Source organism: Rousettus aegyptiacus, unplaced genomic scaffold (genome assembly GCF_014176215.1).
Source record: "Rousettus aegyptiacus isolate mRouAeg1 unplaced genomic scaffold, mRouAeg1.p scaffold_m13_p_14, whole genome shotgun sequence".
In the NCBI taxonomy this organism is placed as follows: domain Eukaryota; kingdom Metazoa; phylum Chordata; class Mammalia; order Chiroptera; family Pteropodidae; genus Rousettus; species Rousettus aegyptiacus.
This window is the reverse complement of record NW_023416289.1, coordinates 1,962,784-1,977,791: the sequence shown is the minus strand read 5'-3', so window position 1 is coordinate 1,977,791 and position 15,008 is coordinate 1,962,784. Positions and strand designations below refer to the sequence as shown.

Here is a 15,008-nt window from a genome sequence, read left to right as displayed (position 1 = left end):
ATTTTATTCGTATTTGCCTAACGGCGGGACTTAGGCAGTTATTTATTAAATAAATGTATGCCTCTGGGTCCAGGGCGTTTGTCAGTTGTTTATTCCAACCACTCAACCGATAGAACTTGCCACCTCTTACCGAAGTTAACTGAACGCCCAGGACCCGTGCTGGGCGCTCCAAGCTCCACCCCCTTCGTTCTCCTTCCCCCGGGAGGGGGCGGGCCCAGCCCTCCGTCCTGTGCTGGTTGGTCGAGCCCGACGCCCGTCACTGCCAGGTCCCGCCCAAGCCACGCCCGCGCCGTCAGCCCGGCCGGGAGAAGGCGTGGCCAGGGTCCCTCCGGAGGGTCCCGGCCTCTGGTCTCGTGAGAATCGCGACGCGCGCGAGGGCCGGCGCCGCGTGGGTGGCAGCGCGCCCGCGGCCCCACGGAGCCTGCGCCCCCGCGCCCCGCCCCTCGGCACGCCGGCTGCGCGCCGCCGCCAGCGCCTCGGTCTGGCCAGCGCGGCCGGGCGGGCGGAGCCGGGCGGCTGAGGTACGAGGGGAGGAGCCGCCGCAGCAGCGGGAGAGGAGCATGTCCGCAACTCAGGCCAAGAAAGTGAAGATGGCCACCAAATCGTGCCCCGACTGCGACCAACAGGTGGGCGGCGGGCCGGGCGCGCAGGGCGGGCGGCGGTTGCCGGCGCCGTTGGCTGCGGAGAGGCCGCCTTGCCGGGGTCCGGGGCCGAGGGCCGGGCCGCGCCGTGGGCTCGGCGGCCGTGGAGGGAGCGGCCCGGGCCGCGCTGGGGCGACGGCCGGCGGGGGACGCCCGCGACGCGGCGCGCGTGTGTCCTGCGGCTGGGCCGCGCGGAAGGGGGCGTGGGCTTGTCCCCGAGTGGCCGGGCCGGCGGCGGTGACAGCGGCGGGAGTGTGCGGGCAGCGGCCCGTTCGGCCCCGACGGCAGCACCCGGCGTGCGGGACTCGAGCCCCGGCTCCCGGCGCCGAGAGCCCTGCGGCGCGGAGTGGCTTTGTTCCCACCGGACGCGCACGGGGGACCCCAAACTGTCCCCACCGCCCCCCCTGGCGGGCGCCTGAATGCGACAAAAGGGGCCTCAGTATAATGACATTTTCTTTTAAGTTTCAAGAAATTGGTGATCTTAATATACTTTTAAATAATTTTCCTATCTCAAATAATTATTAATTGGGTCTAATTTTATTGTAGGACAGTACCGAGTATAAAGAGTTTATTAAAGCCCGATTTTTCTAGGCGCTGCCCCCTAAAATAATGTGTATAATTCCAACTTTTTAAAAGATGTATTTGCCGTCCCTACCTATATGCGGTTTCTTGCATTTTTAATGCCAGCTTCCCAAACCGCAGTGACCAGGCCATGCAGTGGATTTAGGACCTCCGAGGCCCAGAATTCGGCTACATGTTGCAGGTATCAGAACAGCTTCGGAATGTGGGCGGTAAGGAGAGTCACAGCATCCCAGGGCTGGTTCTGTCTCTCCAAGTGACAGCTCAGGTGTAGAGAAACAACCATGCTTGTGGTTGCAAGAGCCTCCATGGAGCAGAAATGCCTTGTTTTAGCTCATGAGCAGGGCCCTAGCTGCCCGGGTTTTGCAGGGGATGGCGCGGTGGTTCTGTGCCTAGGGCAGCCCAGAGCTATGGCTTGTCACCCGGGCCTTCCAGTCCAGGGGCCAGCAAGGTGTCATGTTTACCATGAGCAATATAGTCTGGTAGCACTGCTGGCTCCTGGCTTTGCCAGGTGACAGGCTCAGAGTGCCAGAAGGTTCACCAGGGGTCTTTCTTTTTTTTCTAATGAAGGAGTTTTGTTAACCCTTTACGAACATGTCATAACCCATTGGATTTTTTTTTTTTTTTACTGTTTATATATAAAAGTTGATTGTTCTTAACTGGAAAAGGTAGAAATTTAGAAATTCATTTAAAACTTCCTCAGTTCAAACCATTCATAAGACATCTTTCATGCCCAAATGTAGGGTTTAATGTGCATTTCTTTTTCATATAATTACCTCTTCTTTTCCTCAGTAAGAGAAATTTACTGACTCTTCTAATTTCTCTCAACAGTGTTTTGTAGTTTTCGGTGTATAGGTTCGGTATGTATTTTGTTAAATTTATCCCTATGAATTTAATTTTTAGGGTGCTAGTGTTACTGGAATTGTTAAAATTTTCATTTTTTTATCATGTTAAAAAGTACGAAGTTCACCATTTAAACCATTTTCAAGTGTATACTTAAGTGGCACTGAACACGTTCACAACGTCAGACAACCATCACCACCATCTAGTTCGAACAGTTCATCACACCAGATTCAGAGCCTGTTTCCATTGCGCAGTCACTGCTCCTGGTCCCATCCCAGCCCCTCGAACTCCTGGCAATTTCCAGATCACTCGCTATTTATTTATTTATCTATTTATTTTTAATTAATTTATTTTTTATGGTGACACCGGTTGACCAAACCCAGGAAGTTTCAGGTGCATCATTTAACAGTAAGGCACGTATCTATCGCTCTGTGTCAGTTTGCTCCTTTTCTCTCTCTCTGGACTTTCCTCTTCTTGATTCTCCAGGCAACTGGGATCGTACCGTGCGTGTCCTTTGGTATCTGACATCTGTCATCTAGCATTCAGCTTACCCATTTTGGGGCACATGTCAGGACTTCATTCCTTTCCATGGCCGGACAGCATCCCGTTGTGTGGATGTACCACGTTCGTTAACCCGTTCATCCGGTTGGTGGTTTCCACCTGTTGGCTGTTGTGAGCAGTGGGCTCGGCTGCAGTCCCCAGACGCACCGGGATGCACACCCATGCATGCACAAATCTCTGTTTTTTAACACTGGATTTCATTTTTAATTACGTTCCCAGGAGCGGAATTGCAGGGTTACGTGGCAGCCCTGTGTGGCACTTGCGAGGAGCTGCCAACCTTTCCGCAGCAGCGGCTCCATGCTGCGTCCCCCCGGAGGTGCTGGTTTCTCCGTGCCCTCACGACACTCGTGGTTTTTTGTTTTAAAGAAATTATCATAGTCATCCTAGTGTGTGTGAAGTAGGGTGTCCGTGCGGTTTCGATTTGCATTTCCCTAATTCAGACATTGAACATCTTGCCATGTGCCTGTTGACCATTTATGTGTCTTCCTTGGAGAAATGTCTGTTCATATTCATTGCCCATTTTTAGATTAGGTTTTTTTTTATCGTTGTTGAGTTGTGAGAGTTTTTGCGGGGTACTAGAACCTTATCAGATACATGATTTGCAAATATTCACACAAAACTACTCTGCGGGTTGTCTTATCATTCTCTTCATTGTGTCCTTTGTTGCACAAAAAGGCTTTCATTTTGGCGTAGTCCAATGTGTCTGTTTCGTTTTGTTGCTTGTGCTTTTGGTGTCATAACTAAGAAGCCATTGTCAAACCCAGTGTCACGAAGATTTACCTGTTTTTCATCTGAGAGCCTTACAGCTTTAGTTATATTTACGTCTTTGATTCATTTTGAGTTAATTTTTGCATATGGTGTGAGGTGAGAGTTCAGCTTCATTGTTTTGTATGTAGATTTCCAGCTGCCTGAGCTCCATGCTTGAAGAGGCTGTTCTTTCTTCACTCAATTGTCTTGGCACCATTGTCAAAAATTGGTCGATCTTAGATGATGATTGGGTTGTGTCTGTTCTTACACTAGTACTACAGTGGGTTTTTTTCTTTAACCGATTCACAGGACTTTTTAAAAAGACTGGGTAGTAAAACACACCTTAACAAATTTAAAGGAATAGAAAGCATACAATACCTTTACTCAGATCACAATGGAATTAAACTAGAAATCAATAGTAGTAACTGGAAAGCCACAAAATGCATGGAGATTAAACAACACAATTCAAAATAACACGTAACTCCAAAAACTCAGCCCTTCCACGATGTGAGGACTCAGGAGAAGGAGCCTGCTATGAACCAGGAAGAAGGTGCTCCCCAAAAATGTGACCTTGCTGTTTCCTTGATTTTGGAATTTCCAGCTTCTAAAATTCGAGGAATACATTTCTGTTTTTTACAAGTTACCCAGTCTGTGGTACTTCATTACAGCAGCCTGAACACATTAAGATGGATGTCTATTATGTCCAGTTGATTAATGGTGGCGTTGAGTTCAGCTGTGTCCTTACTGGTTTTCTGCCTGCTGGATCTGTCCGTTCTGATGGAGGGGTGTTGAAGTCTGCAGCTGTAATGATGGATTTGTCTGTTTCTCCTTGCAGTCCTGTCAGTTTTTGCTTTGGGTAGAGTAACGCTCTGGTGTTAGGCACATACACATTAAGGATTATGTCTTCTTGGAAGTTTTACCTCTTTATCATTTGGTAATGCCGGCTTTATCCCTGATAGCTTTTCTTGTTCCGAAGTCTGCTGTCTGAAATTAACGTAGCTACTCCTGCTGTCTTTTGATAAGCGTTACTGTAGTTTATCTTTCTCCATCCATTTAATTGTAATTTATCTTTATTTTTATATTTAAAGTGGTTTTTATTGTAGACACTGTATAGTTGGGTCTTGTTTTTTGATTCACTCTCCAACCTCTTCATTGGTGCATTTAGGCCATTGATGTTTAAAGTGATTTGGTTGGGTTAATATATACTATATTTTTCCTGTTTTCTAATTGTTGTGCCTATTCTTTGTTCCTATTTTTATTTTCCACTTTTTCTGCCTTTTGTGGTTTTTATGCGGCATTTTATATGATTCCATTTTCTCTCTTTCTTGGCACACCACTTATACTTTTTTTATTGGTTGCCTGATAGTTTGAAATATACATTTACACATAATCCAGCTCCACTTTTAAATGACATGGTACTGCTTATGAAGTATGATTATCTTATAAAAATGAAATAATTCTAATTCTTCCCTTCTATTCCTTGTATTATTGCTGTCATACATTTAGATATACATAAATATACATACACGTGAAAGATATATACATAAACATACATAACTGCATGTGTTGTTGCTGTTATTTTAACAGACTTGTCTGTTAGATCAATTAAGAAAAAGAAAAAAATGTTATTTTTTCTGATGTTCTACATCCAAGTTTCTGACCTATATTATTTAACTTCATTAAAGAACTTTTAACATTTGTTGCAAGACAAGTGTACTGGCGACACAGTCCCTTAATTTTTGTTTTTCTGAGAAAGTCTACTTTTCCTTCCCTTTCGAAGGCTAATTTCTTAGGGTACAGAATCATAGTTGGTGGTTTTTTCTCTCAGCACTTTAAACCCTACTGTCTTCTCCATTCCATGGTTCCTGAGGAGATGTAATTCTTTGTTCCTATATCAATAAGGTGTTTTTCCCTCCGATTTCTTTCTGTTTTTTTTTTTTTTTCTTTACCTTTGATTTTCTGTAGTTTGAAAATTACATGCCCAGGTGTAATTTTTCTGGAATTTATTCCGATTGGTGTTTTCCGAGCTTCCTGGATCTGTGGTTTGGTGTCTGACATTAATTTGGGGAAATTCTCGGTCATTGTTGTTTCAAATATATCTTCCATTCCTTTTTCTCTTTCTGGTGTTCCCATTTCGTGTATGTTACATATTTTGATGGTGTCCCACGGTTCTTGGATATTATGTTCTGTTTTTTTTTTTTTCCTTTCTTTTTTTCAGTCTTCCACCTCTTTTTCAGTTTCGAGGTTTCTGTTGCTATATCCTCAAGTTCAAAGATTCTTTCCTCAGCCATGTTGTCTGCTAATAAGTCCATCAAAGTTATTCCTCGTTTCTGTTAGTGATTTTGATTTCTGGCATTTATTTTGGTTTGTTTTTAGTATTTTCATCTTTCTGCTTACATTACACGTTCCTTCTTGCATGCTGTCTACTTCATCCATTAAAACCCTTAGGCTGGGAATCGTTGTTTTAAATTCCTGGTCTGATAGTTTCAGCATCCCAGCATATCTGGTTCTGATGCTTTGCTCTGTCTCTTCAAACTACATTTTTGCCTTTTAGTGTGCCTTGTAATTTTTTTTTCATAGTTGGGCCTGATGGATTATGTAAGAAGAATTGCCGTAAAAGGAATCGCTGTAAACAGGACATTAGTAATGTGGCTTTAAGATGTAGGAGGTGGTAAAGTATTTTATAGTCCTGTGATCAGGTCTCAGCCTTTCGGTGAGCCTGTGCCTCTGGACTGTGAACTTCACAAGTGCTTCTTAGTAGGTCCTCCCTACTAAGTGGGTTTTGCCCTCCAAACCTCCCCTTAGATGGCTAGAGTGCTAGAGTTGGTTATATTTCTTCCCCCGGGTCAGTTAGGGGCCGGTAAAACCCTAGGAGTTTAGGCTTTGGTTATTTCCTCCTGAGGGCAGGACTTGTTAAGAGTATGGAGTGCTCCAACATATTTCAGAGTGGTTCCTTTTCCCTAGGGAAGCAGACAAGCACCAGGAGCTTTTTCTCTGATAATTACTGTGAGAACCTGATTGTTCTAGAAGTGACAAATCACAGAAATGTGGGGGGCAGCCTATGACCGAGTCTTCCTGGAATTTTAAACTCTCAGACTTGTCCACGTGTGCTTCTAGCAATTTGTCATTTCCAGATGAGTTTTCCTTACCCCGGCACTGGTTCCCATAGAGTTTTTTGCATGTGAATTTATGCTTTGGTAAATTGAGATTTTCTGTATTCACCTGTCTGTTCAATTTTGGGAGCAGTGGCTTGCCCTGGGACTGTACTTCTCTTACAGATCTTACTAAGAAGAGTGGTTGATTTTTCAGTTTGTTCGGCATTTTACTTGTTGGGACGAAGTGGTGGCTTTCATGCTGCTTATATTTGGAACTGAAACCAGAAGTGCTTAGTGTTTTGATGACTGTATCTTTTTGAAATTAGGAAATGTGAGTCTTTCAACTTTGTTCTTTTGTTTGAAGATGGTTTGGCTTTTTAGAGTCCCTTGCAAATCCATGTGAATTTTAGAATTAGCTTTTCCATTTCCAGAGAAAAAGACCATTTGGGTTTTGATAAGTATTTCATTGAATCCATAGACCAATTTGGGAAGTATTATTATCTTAGCAATATTAAGACCTCCCATCCATGAACATTGTTGTCCTTCTGTTAATTTAGGTCTTTAATTTTTCAGGAATGATTATAGTTTTTAGTGTCTAAGTCTTACATCTTGGTTAAATTTACTCTTAATTATTTTATCTTTTGATGGTCTTATAAATAGAATTATTTTCTTTGTTCTCTTTTTGGATCGTTTATTGCTACTGTATAGACTTTTGTTTGTTGATCTTGTATCCTACGACATTGCTGAATTCCTTCATTAACCTTATTGTGTGTGTGTGTGTGTGTGTGTGTGTGTATTCTTTAGGGTTTTTTATATACAGGATCATGTGACTTGTGAATAGAGATCGATTTATCGCTCTATTTATTTATTTTTACGTCTCTCTCTCTTTTTTTTAATACGGATGCCTTTTCTTTCTTTTTCTTGCCCTATTTCTCAGGCTTTCCATTACAATGCTGAATAAAAGCAGCAGAAGCAGACATGCTTGTCTTGTGTCTGGTCTTGGGAGGAAAGCTTTAAGTTTTTCCTGTTGAGTGTGGTAGTTGTGGGTTTTTCATAAAAACATTTTATCGTGTCGTGGAAATTCCCTTTTATTTCCTGTTTGTGCAGTGTTTCATCTTGCAAGGTGAAAGACATCGCTATTATCCAGGAAATTCCAAGGGATTTAGGAACTCTGTGTCAGGAACTGGGCTCAAAGACCAGATAGTAGAAGATGCTCCTAGTGCTCTTGTCACTAGGGAACTCACAAGGCTTTCAGGAGCCCTGTGCCAGGCACGCGGGGCAGAGGCCAAATGTATTTGAATTCTCTATCATGGCATGGTGGTGTTTCTTTTTCCTGTTCTTTCAACCTGTTAGTGTCTGGTCCTCTTCCCCTCTCATGTTCAGACTGTTAGACTCCTTTTCAGTTCTGCTTTTTCATCAGCAATCAGTTTGTGACCAAGTCTCGTTCCTTCCTTCCTTTGAAATGTCTGTCAGATGTATGGGTGTTTCAGTCCCCACCCTCGGCCAGGAGAGCAGAGCAGGCAACAGCCTCCCACCCTGGGCTTAACGGAATCATCCCTGAACCAGTTCCTCTCTTCTAGTCTAATCCGTGCTGCGCCTGCTCCGAGACTGACACTGTAGGAAATAATTTCTGTGCTTCGCTTTCCTGTCAGCATTATTAAACATTTGCTGCGTGCACGGAACTGTAGAGGACTCAGAAAACGGATATGATTTTTATCTCAAATGATTTTTATGAGGATGTGGAGTTTAAATGTAAGTGTGATTTCTGCCTTCAAGTTACTTGTTTTGTTGAAGAGACCACAGACACACTTGAGAAGTTTAATAAACAGTAAAATGTGATGTATATGTTTCTCCCCCTCCAGGTTCCTGTTGCATGTAAATCTTGTCCCTGTGGTTATGTATTTATTAATAGGAAACTTCTGAAAGTAAAACACTCAGAGAAATCGTCACCTTATACAGGTAATTGCGAGTTTACCAACTTTCCATCTTTGTGCTTTCTGTTATGGAAATAAAAAAATAATTTTCATGAGTTAAAAAGTTCTGTTGAAGTTATAATATTAAAATCTATTGAAGTACATCTTTGGCTTTTATTAGATATAATAAGTCAATTTACGATGTTGATTTGTTCTTTAGCCACTTTAAATTAACACCATAATACTGATAAACTTTGCAATACATTTTAATGAGAAATTTTAATTTGAAATTGTTAACTGGGAGAAAGGGAACCTTGGTTTTAGTAGTGATATAATTTTTTAAAGTACTAGTTATTTTGTTCGATCCAGTAATTGAGGCTATCCAAAAAATTGCTAATTTTAATTTTGAGTTTGTATCTTTCTCTTTAAAGTTGACAAATCTAGATTTATTCAGAGAAGGTAGGTTTTTGTTACTCTTATTTTTTTCCTATGCTAAAATAAAATAAGAAGCGAACCCCGAATAGGAGTAGATTTATTACATCTATCGAGAGCCTAACATATACCAGGTACTGTGTATCTTGGGCACACAGCAATAAAGCTACTACTAAGACAGGTTCAGTGGTGCAGATAAGGGACTCGTACTGAAAATATACAAAGAACTCTTACACCTCAATAATAAGTGAAATAACCCCATCGAAACAATGGGCAAAAGATTTGAATAGAATTTGTCCAAAGAAGATATACAAATGGCCAATAAGTATATGAAAAGATGTTCAACGTTATTAGTCATCAGGGAAATGAACATCAAAATCATGAGCTGCTACTTCACACCAAGGTGGCAATAATAAGAAAATGACAAGCGTCGGTGAGGAAATGGAAAACAGAGCTTCCTATGCTGCTGGTAGGAGGGCGGAACACCTGGCAGTTGCTCAGGTGGGTGAGCGTGGAGTCCCAGGGTGGCCCAGCGGGCCCACGCTGAGGCGCGCGCACACCCAGGAGAACTGAAAGCAGGTTGACGCAAAAACTTGGACGTGAATGTCATTAGCAGCATTGTTCATAAGATCTAAAAAGTGGAACAGCCCTGATGTTCGTGGGCCGATGATCAGCACACATGGTGCATCCATAGAATGGAATGTCACGGGACAGTGACAAGAAAGGAAGCAGCGACATGTGCCACATCAGGAATGACTCTCGAAGATGTGCCACGTGAAGGAAGCCAGTCACAAAAGATCACATGCCCTAGCATGCCAAGTATAGGAGAGATCCACATAGGTAAATTTATGGGCAGAAAATAGGTTAGTGGTTTAGGCCTGGGCGGGGAATAGGGGGAGAATGGGGAATAACTCAGTGGGTTCGGTTTCCTTCGGGGGTCAAAAATATTTCACAATTAGATTCATAGCCCTTTGAATATACTAAAAACCATTGAATTTTATACTATAAATGAGCGAATCGTACAGTATGTGAATTATATTTCAATGAAACTAATTTTAAAAATAGCCAGGTAAACACTTAAAAACTATGAGGGTTGACTACCCTACCAGCCAGTAAAATGTAAAGCCAATACAAACATAGACCCAGATTCGTATGGAAAGTTAGTATATGGCACAAGTGGACCTTTTTTCTTTTTCTTTTTTTTTTTTTTATTACGGTAAATATACATAGTATTTATCACTGTAACCATTTGTAAGTATTCAATTCAGTGGCATTAAATATATCCACAGTGCCGTATAACCATCACTGCTGTTTATCCCCAAAACTTTTCGTGATCCCCAACATACACTCCATACTTACTAAACATTTTCCCCCTTTCTTCCCCCTCTTCCTTCCAGCTCCTGGCTGTCCGTTCTTTCTGTTTCTGTCCATTTGCCTATCCCAGACACCTCATACAAGTGGAGTCATACAATATTTGTCTTTCTGTGTCTGGCTCAGTACTAAGCATAATTTTTTTTCAAGATTTATCTACATTATAGCATATATTAAAATTTCATTCCTTTTTGTAGCTGAATAATTTTCATTTTACACATATATGTATATATACATAACACATTTTGTTTACCCAGTCATCTGTAGATAGACACTTGGGTTGTTTTCTTTTTTTTGGCTACTGTGACTAATGCTGCTATGAACATTGGTGTACAGGTGTCTGTTCGAATGCCTGGTTTCAGTTCTTTTGGGTTTATACCTAGGAGCGCAATCTCTGGCTGTGCCAGATAATAACAAAGTGCTTTCAAAAAGCGGGGAGGTATTGCTGAAAGAACATGGGAACCAACCCGAAGGAGTTCCTAATCGCCAACGCTGGGACAAATCGAGCAAAAGAAATAACATCATTGTACTGTAACCGTAGAATAACAAATTAAACGTCCGTGAGTCCGCACGTTATAAATAAAAAATGAGAGGAAGGGACAATTTTTTTTATAGTAGAATTCCAGTTAACTGTGTAAGGATTGAGGGCAAGAAAAATCAGCATTGGCTAAACAGGAATAATTGTTGTAGACCAGTGGTGGGTGGTTAAATGAGTGAGTGAAAATTTGAGGAGAAATAAAATTTGTATAGCATCAGAGTATTCACCTCAGATTTTCATTAACCACCAAAGGGAAAGAAAACTTTGCAGGGATGAAATCTGCTGAAATGAACCTTACTCAGTGATCAAGGTGAACATCACAATAAAAAACATTGACATCATGAATCTGTGACGTGATGCACTAACAAGCATGCATGTTTTTTGGGAGATTCTTGCTAAAAATGCATAGCCTGAGAACAGTTATTAGAAAACGTTAACCACGTCCAAACGAGGTACATTTGACAAAACAACCAATCAGTAATCTTCAAAAGAGAAGAAGTCCTGAAGGACGAGGGAAGGCTGAGGCACTGTCAGAAACCGGGAGAGAGAAGGAGGCGTGACAGCTAAATGTAGTGTGGGGTTTCTGTCTCTACAATGGCCTGTTCGCCCCTGATGGATTCCATTTCTGTTTTCTCTCTGAACATTTAAGGCCTCTTTTAAAATGTCTAAACTTGTCTTAAAATGTCTCTTTTTCAGATTGTTCCATTATTTGTATGTAGTTCTGAGATATGAATTCTGTTCATGTGTCCCTTAACCGCAGTGTCTTTGAGCCTCCCCCTCCCCCCCAGTCCTTCTTTTATGCATTTGGGAAATTCTCTTTGCTTCTGGATTTAGCTTTGCTTTAAAACAGGTGTTGTTTCTGGGTCATATCTTAACTAGCATGTTTGAAATGGAAGAGGTGACTTCTTGCATCAATTAAATCTGTAATATCGACGGGAGACCGTTCTCTCGATTTCCAGTCCGTTTAAGAACAACAGGGCAAATCACGTTCAGTATATTAGGGACTAAAATAAAGCCACTCACCCTCCTAACATTTATAAGGGGCTGGAATTAAAGCTGCTGAAAAAGAAAACTTCCCCCTGACTCCCCCAAGATTCACCCCAAACGTTGTCCAGAATTCTGCTGAATCTCCCTCTTTTTTGGGGGTTTAGGAAACGTGTTACAGTCGTTTTAAAAAATACACTAGGCAGTGTACTCTGGTGCCCTTTAGAGTATGTGCCTGCCAGGGAGGAAGTGAGAACTTAGGCAAGCAGTTCTTTCACATCTTTAAAATATGTCATTTTTCTTCATCTACCCCAAAATTAAGTGTCAAGCCAAGAGGAGTGAAATAGATGAAAGAACATAAATTCTTAGTAGATAAGGACTTAGAAAACAGAGAGCTCTGAAGTAGCAGTCATTCAGATTACATGAGACAGGGAGAGGAAGACCCCAAAAGCACTTCTGTCACAAACATAAGAAACAGATTTATCAACCCGTCATGAGAGCAGATTCCAAGCATTGTCCTGATCTGAGATCTTACTTTGATAGTACTGAAAAAATTGTTTGGTAGGCACTGAGTTCCGGGATTGAAAAGCACAACTCATATTTTAGGTCAAAAACATTTCTTCTATGGTAGAAGAAATTTATAAAATTATAAATATAAAAATACTGGAAATCGTATTCCTATTGGAAAACCAAAAGACTGAAAAGTAACATCCTCCTGATATAAACTGATGGCGGCAGATCTGCGCGCAGTGATGAAAACACATCCTCCAGACGGGACGGCGGATCCTGGGCAGGGGGAAACCTGAGCGTGACTGCTGAAGGTCACATCAGGTCCGTTGTCAGTGGTAGTATTTAGAGTTCGTGATGATATTTATGCGCTTGGCTTTCCTTTGATGACTGAGTTTTTATTGTTTATTTTCTCCACAGAGGTGAACAATACCATATCTTCGAAAGATTTGCGAATACTTTTTTTATATGAATTTAAACTAGGACATAGTGCAGCCGCGGCAAGTAGAAACATCATTTCTGTCTTTGGAGAAGGCTCTGTTAGTGAAAGGACTATCCGGTGGTGGTTTGGAAAATTTCGTTCTGGGGATCTGAGTCTGCAGAATGAGCCTCGAGGGAGACCCCGGTCTGTGTTAAATGAAGATCAGTTGAGAGCCATGGTGGAAGCCAAGCCCAAAGCAGCAATTCGAGGCCTTGCGGCAGACTTAGGAGTTTCTGCTACCACGATTTCTCGACGCCTGGCAGCAATAGGAAAGGTGAAAAAGTCAGACAGGTGGGTAACAGCAGTTGATGGCTGATCATAAACTGAGGTGGTTAGAGAGGTGCTTACAAGAGTCGCGAGAACTGAGACCTGCCTTGGAGAGCGTCGTGACTTTGACAGAACGTGGGATCGAAAGAGGTGCGGACAGTGGTCGGATGTTGATGAAGTTCCCGGATGTGTTAGAACCATCATTGCAACCAAGGGAAGGTCTGGTACGGAGGTGTGCAGAAGGGCATTGCGTCACTGCTTTTTATCCAAACTGCTTTTACCGTTTTAAACTAACAGTAGCATCTTATTGTCAGGAAGTTGAAATTACGTTTCAAAAATCGATCTAAAAGTACTCAGTGTTGGTTAGCTGATGCCACCTCTACTTTCCATGACAGCTGTGTCGACTACAGAGGTCGGAGGCCACCATTTCTAAGAAACAACATTCTCCAGTTAGGACGTGGTAATTGAAGGATTTAAATAAATTTTAACAAACTGCATTTTATAATATGGGGAAAATTTATCATTTCGGGAAATCAGTTAATGCTAATAGTGCATATTTTGGTTAAATAAAGCTTTTATTTTTCTCAAAAATATGACATTTTCATTTTTACCTGCAAGAAGGCAATGTCATATGGTTCAGCCTCATGCCTTCCCACACCCTGGCAGAGCATGAAGACTGAAAGGTTCCTGAGCTACTGGTAACCTACATGCTTCTCCTGAGATTTGGACTTTCATTGGAGGAATGTGGAGCAACCCGGAGGGAGGGAGGGAGGAGGGCGGATGGGCGTAGGGGTTTGGGGGAGTGGGGAAGAGACACAGACAGACAGACAGACAGGCTGAGGAGTCAGCCGTGCAAAGATCTAGGTAAAGAATGTTTCAGGGAAATGAGTGGCCTCTTTGAAGGCTCTCAGGAGCTTAGAAAATAGTTTTGAATGAAGAAATGAAAGTGTGTTTCTAACACCGAAAGCCACGTACCCGCTAGACATGTCTCAGTGATGCTTTGAGTAAATACTTACTGTGTCACACACGCCAACCCCTTCCATATATTTTCCATTCTAATTCTATATTTTTAAAAAGTATGAGTGGGTGATCAGAGACTGTAATTGGTCTCTAAATGATTTTGACCTCTTAATGATTTTGTAGCTGGATTGCAATTGTTCTCTGTGACATGCAGGGGCTAAGTTGGGGTGAAGCTACTGGGATGGTTCACTTCCCTGACGTCTGCTGTGTCTCTTCTACTGAAGAGAGGAGAGCGAAGGAACCTAAAAGATAAGAAGTAAGAGAGGACATCCTGGATGGATCTTACCTGGGAGGGAGGATGGGAGGGAGGGAAGGACAGACAGGAAGGGAGGGGGGAGAGGAATGGAAATCCTCTAGCGTAGAATTGACCGAGCTCAAGGAGTAAGGACCATGGGACACTACTGCAAGTTAAAGCAGAAAGTAAAATGCGACGTCCCCTCCTTTGGGTGCAAGCAGCCCTGTGCTATTACACAGGCTTGGTGAGCAGAGCGCCAGAGGCTTGCGGTCCCACCTGACATCCTTAGGGAATCAGCTTTGGACACCACTCTTTTAGAAAGCCCTCAACAGCGGGTAAGGTGGCCTCCTCAGTAGCTGTGTACAAATCCCTCTCTTTGGAAGGAAAGGCCATAGTAGGTGGAGCTGGTAGAAAATTCAAGTAATACAAAAGGATATGGAATGAAAAATGTCTTCTTATCCCTGCCCTGTAGTTCCTTTTCAAGGTTCTTAACGCATTTGAAAGCATAAGTATAATTTTATGTTACTTATGAACAATTTTGAGATGTCCTGTACCTTGTTTTTTCAATTAACTATTTTGGAGATCATTATATCATTTCATATAGATTTATTCTTTTGAAGAGCTGCAATGATATTCTGTATTCATACTTTAATTTGCTCAAGCAGTTTGAAGTACACGTGGGCTGCCTCTGATTTTGCTCTGACCAGCAGCGGGCAAAGCCGGGGTTCCAGGGATAGATACCTATCTGTGCATGGCCTGTTAGGAACCCCTCCATACAGCAGGAGGTGAGCTGC

At 42.4% G+C, this 15,008-nt stretch overlaps 1 protein-coding gene across 2 annotated transcripts; it reads left to right on the top strand.

The window, feature by feature from the left end:
- The first annotated feature begins 481 nt into the window (after nucleotides 1-481).
- LOC107512266 (histone-lysine N-methyltransferase SETMAR) lies at nucleotides 482-13,550 on the top strand. Of its 2 annotated transcripts, none has more exons than XM_016147644.2 (3): nucleotides 482-626; nucleotides 8,329-8,425; nucleotides 12,632-13,550. In XM_016147644.2, the coding sequence occupies exons 1-3, from the start codon at nucleotides 561-563 to the stop codon at nucleotides 13,006-13,008; spliced, it is 540 nt and encodes a 179-aa protein (XP_016003130.1). In that variant the 5' UTR covers nucleotides 482-560; the 3' UTR covers nucleotides 13,009-13,550. The 2 variants fall into 2 exon arrangements, 1 of the variants encoding a protein (XP_016003130.1); XR_004954179.1 differs by lacking the exon at nucleotides 482-626 and adding an exon at nucleotides 5,397-8,218 and having other exon boundaries at nucleotides 12,632-12,651.
- The last annotated feature ends 1,458 nt before the right edge of the window (nucleotides 13,551-15,008 follow it).

Coding starts and splice junctions, on each gene's coding strand:
- LOC107512266 (XM_016147644.2), top strand. CDS start 561: ATGTCCGCAACTCAGGCCAAGAAAGTGAAGATGGCCACCAAATCGTGC. Junction 627..8,328: donor GCCCCGACTGCGACCAACAG/GTGGGCGGCGGG, acceptor CTCCCCCTCCAG/GTTCCTGTTGCATGTAAATC. Junction 8,426..12,631: donor GAAATCGTCACCTTATACAG/GTAATTGCGAGT, acceptor TTTTCTCCACAG/AGGTGAACAATACCATATCT.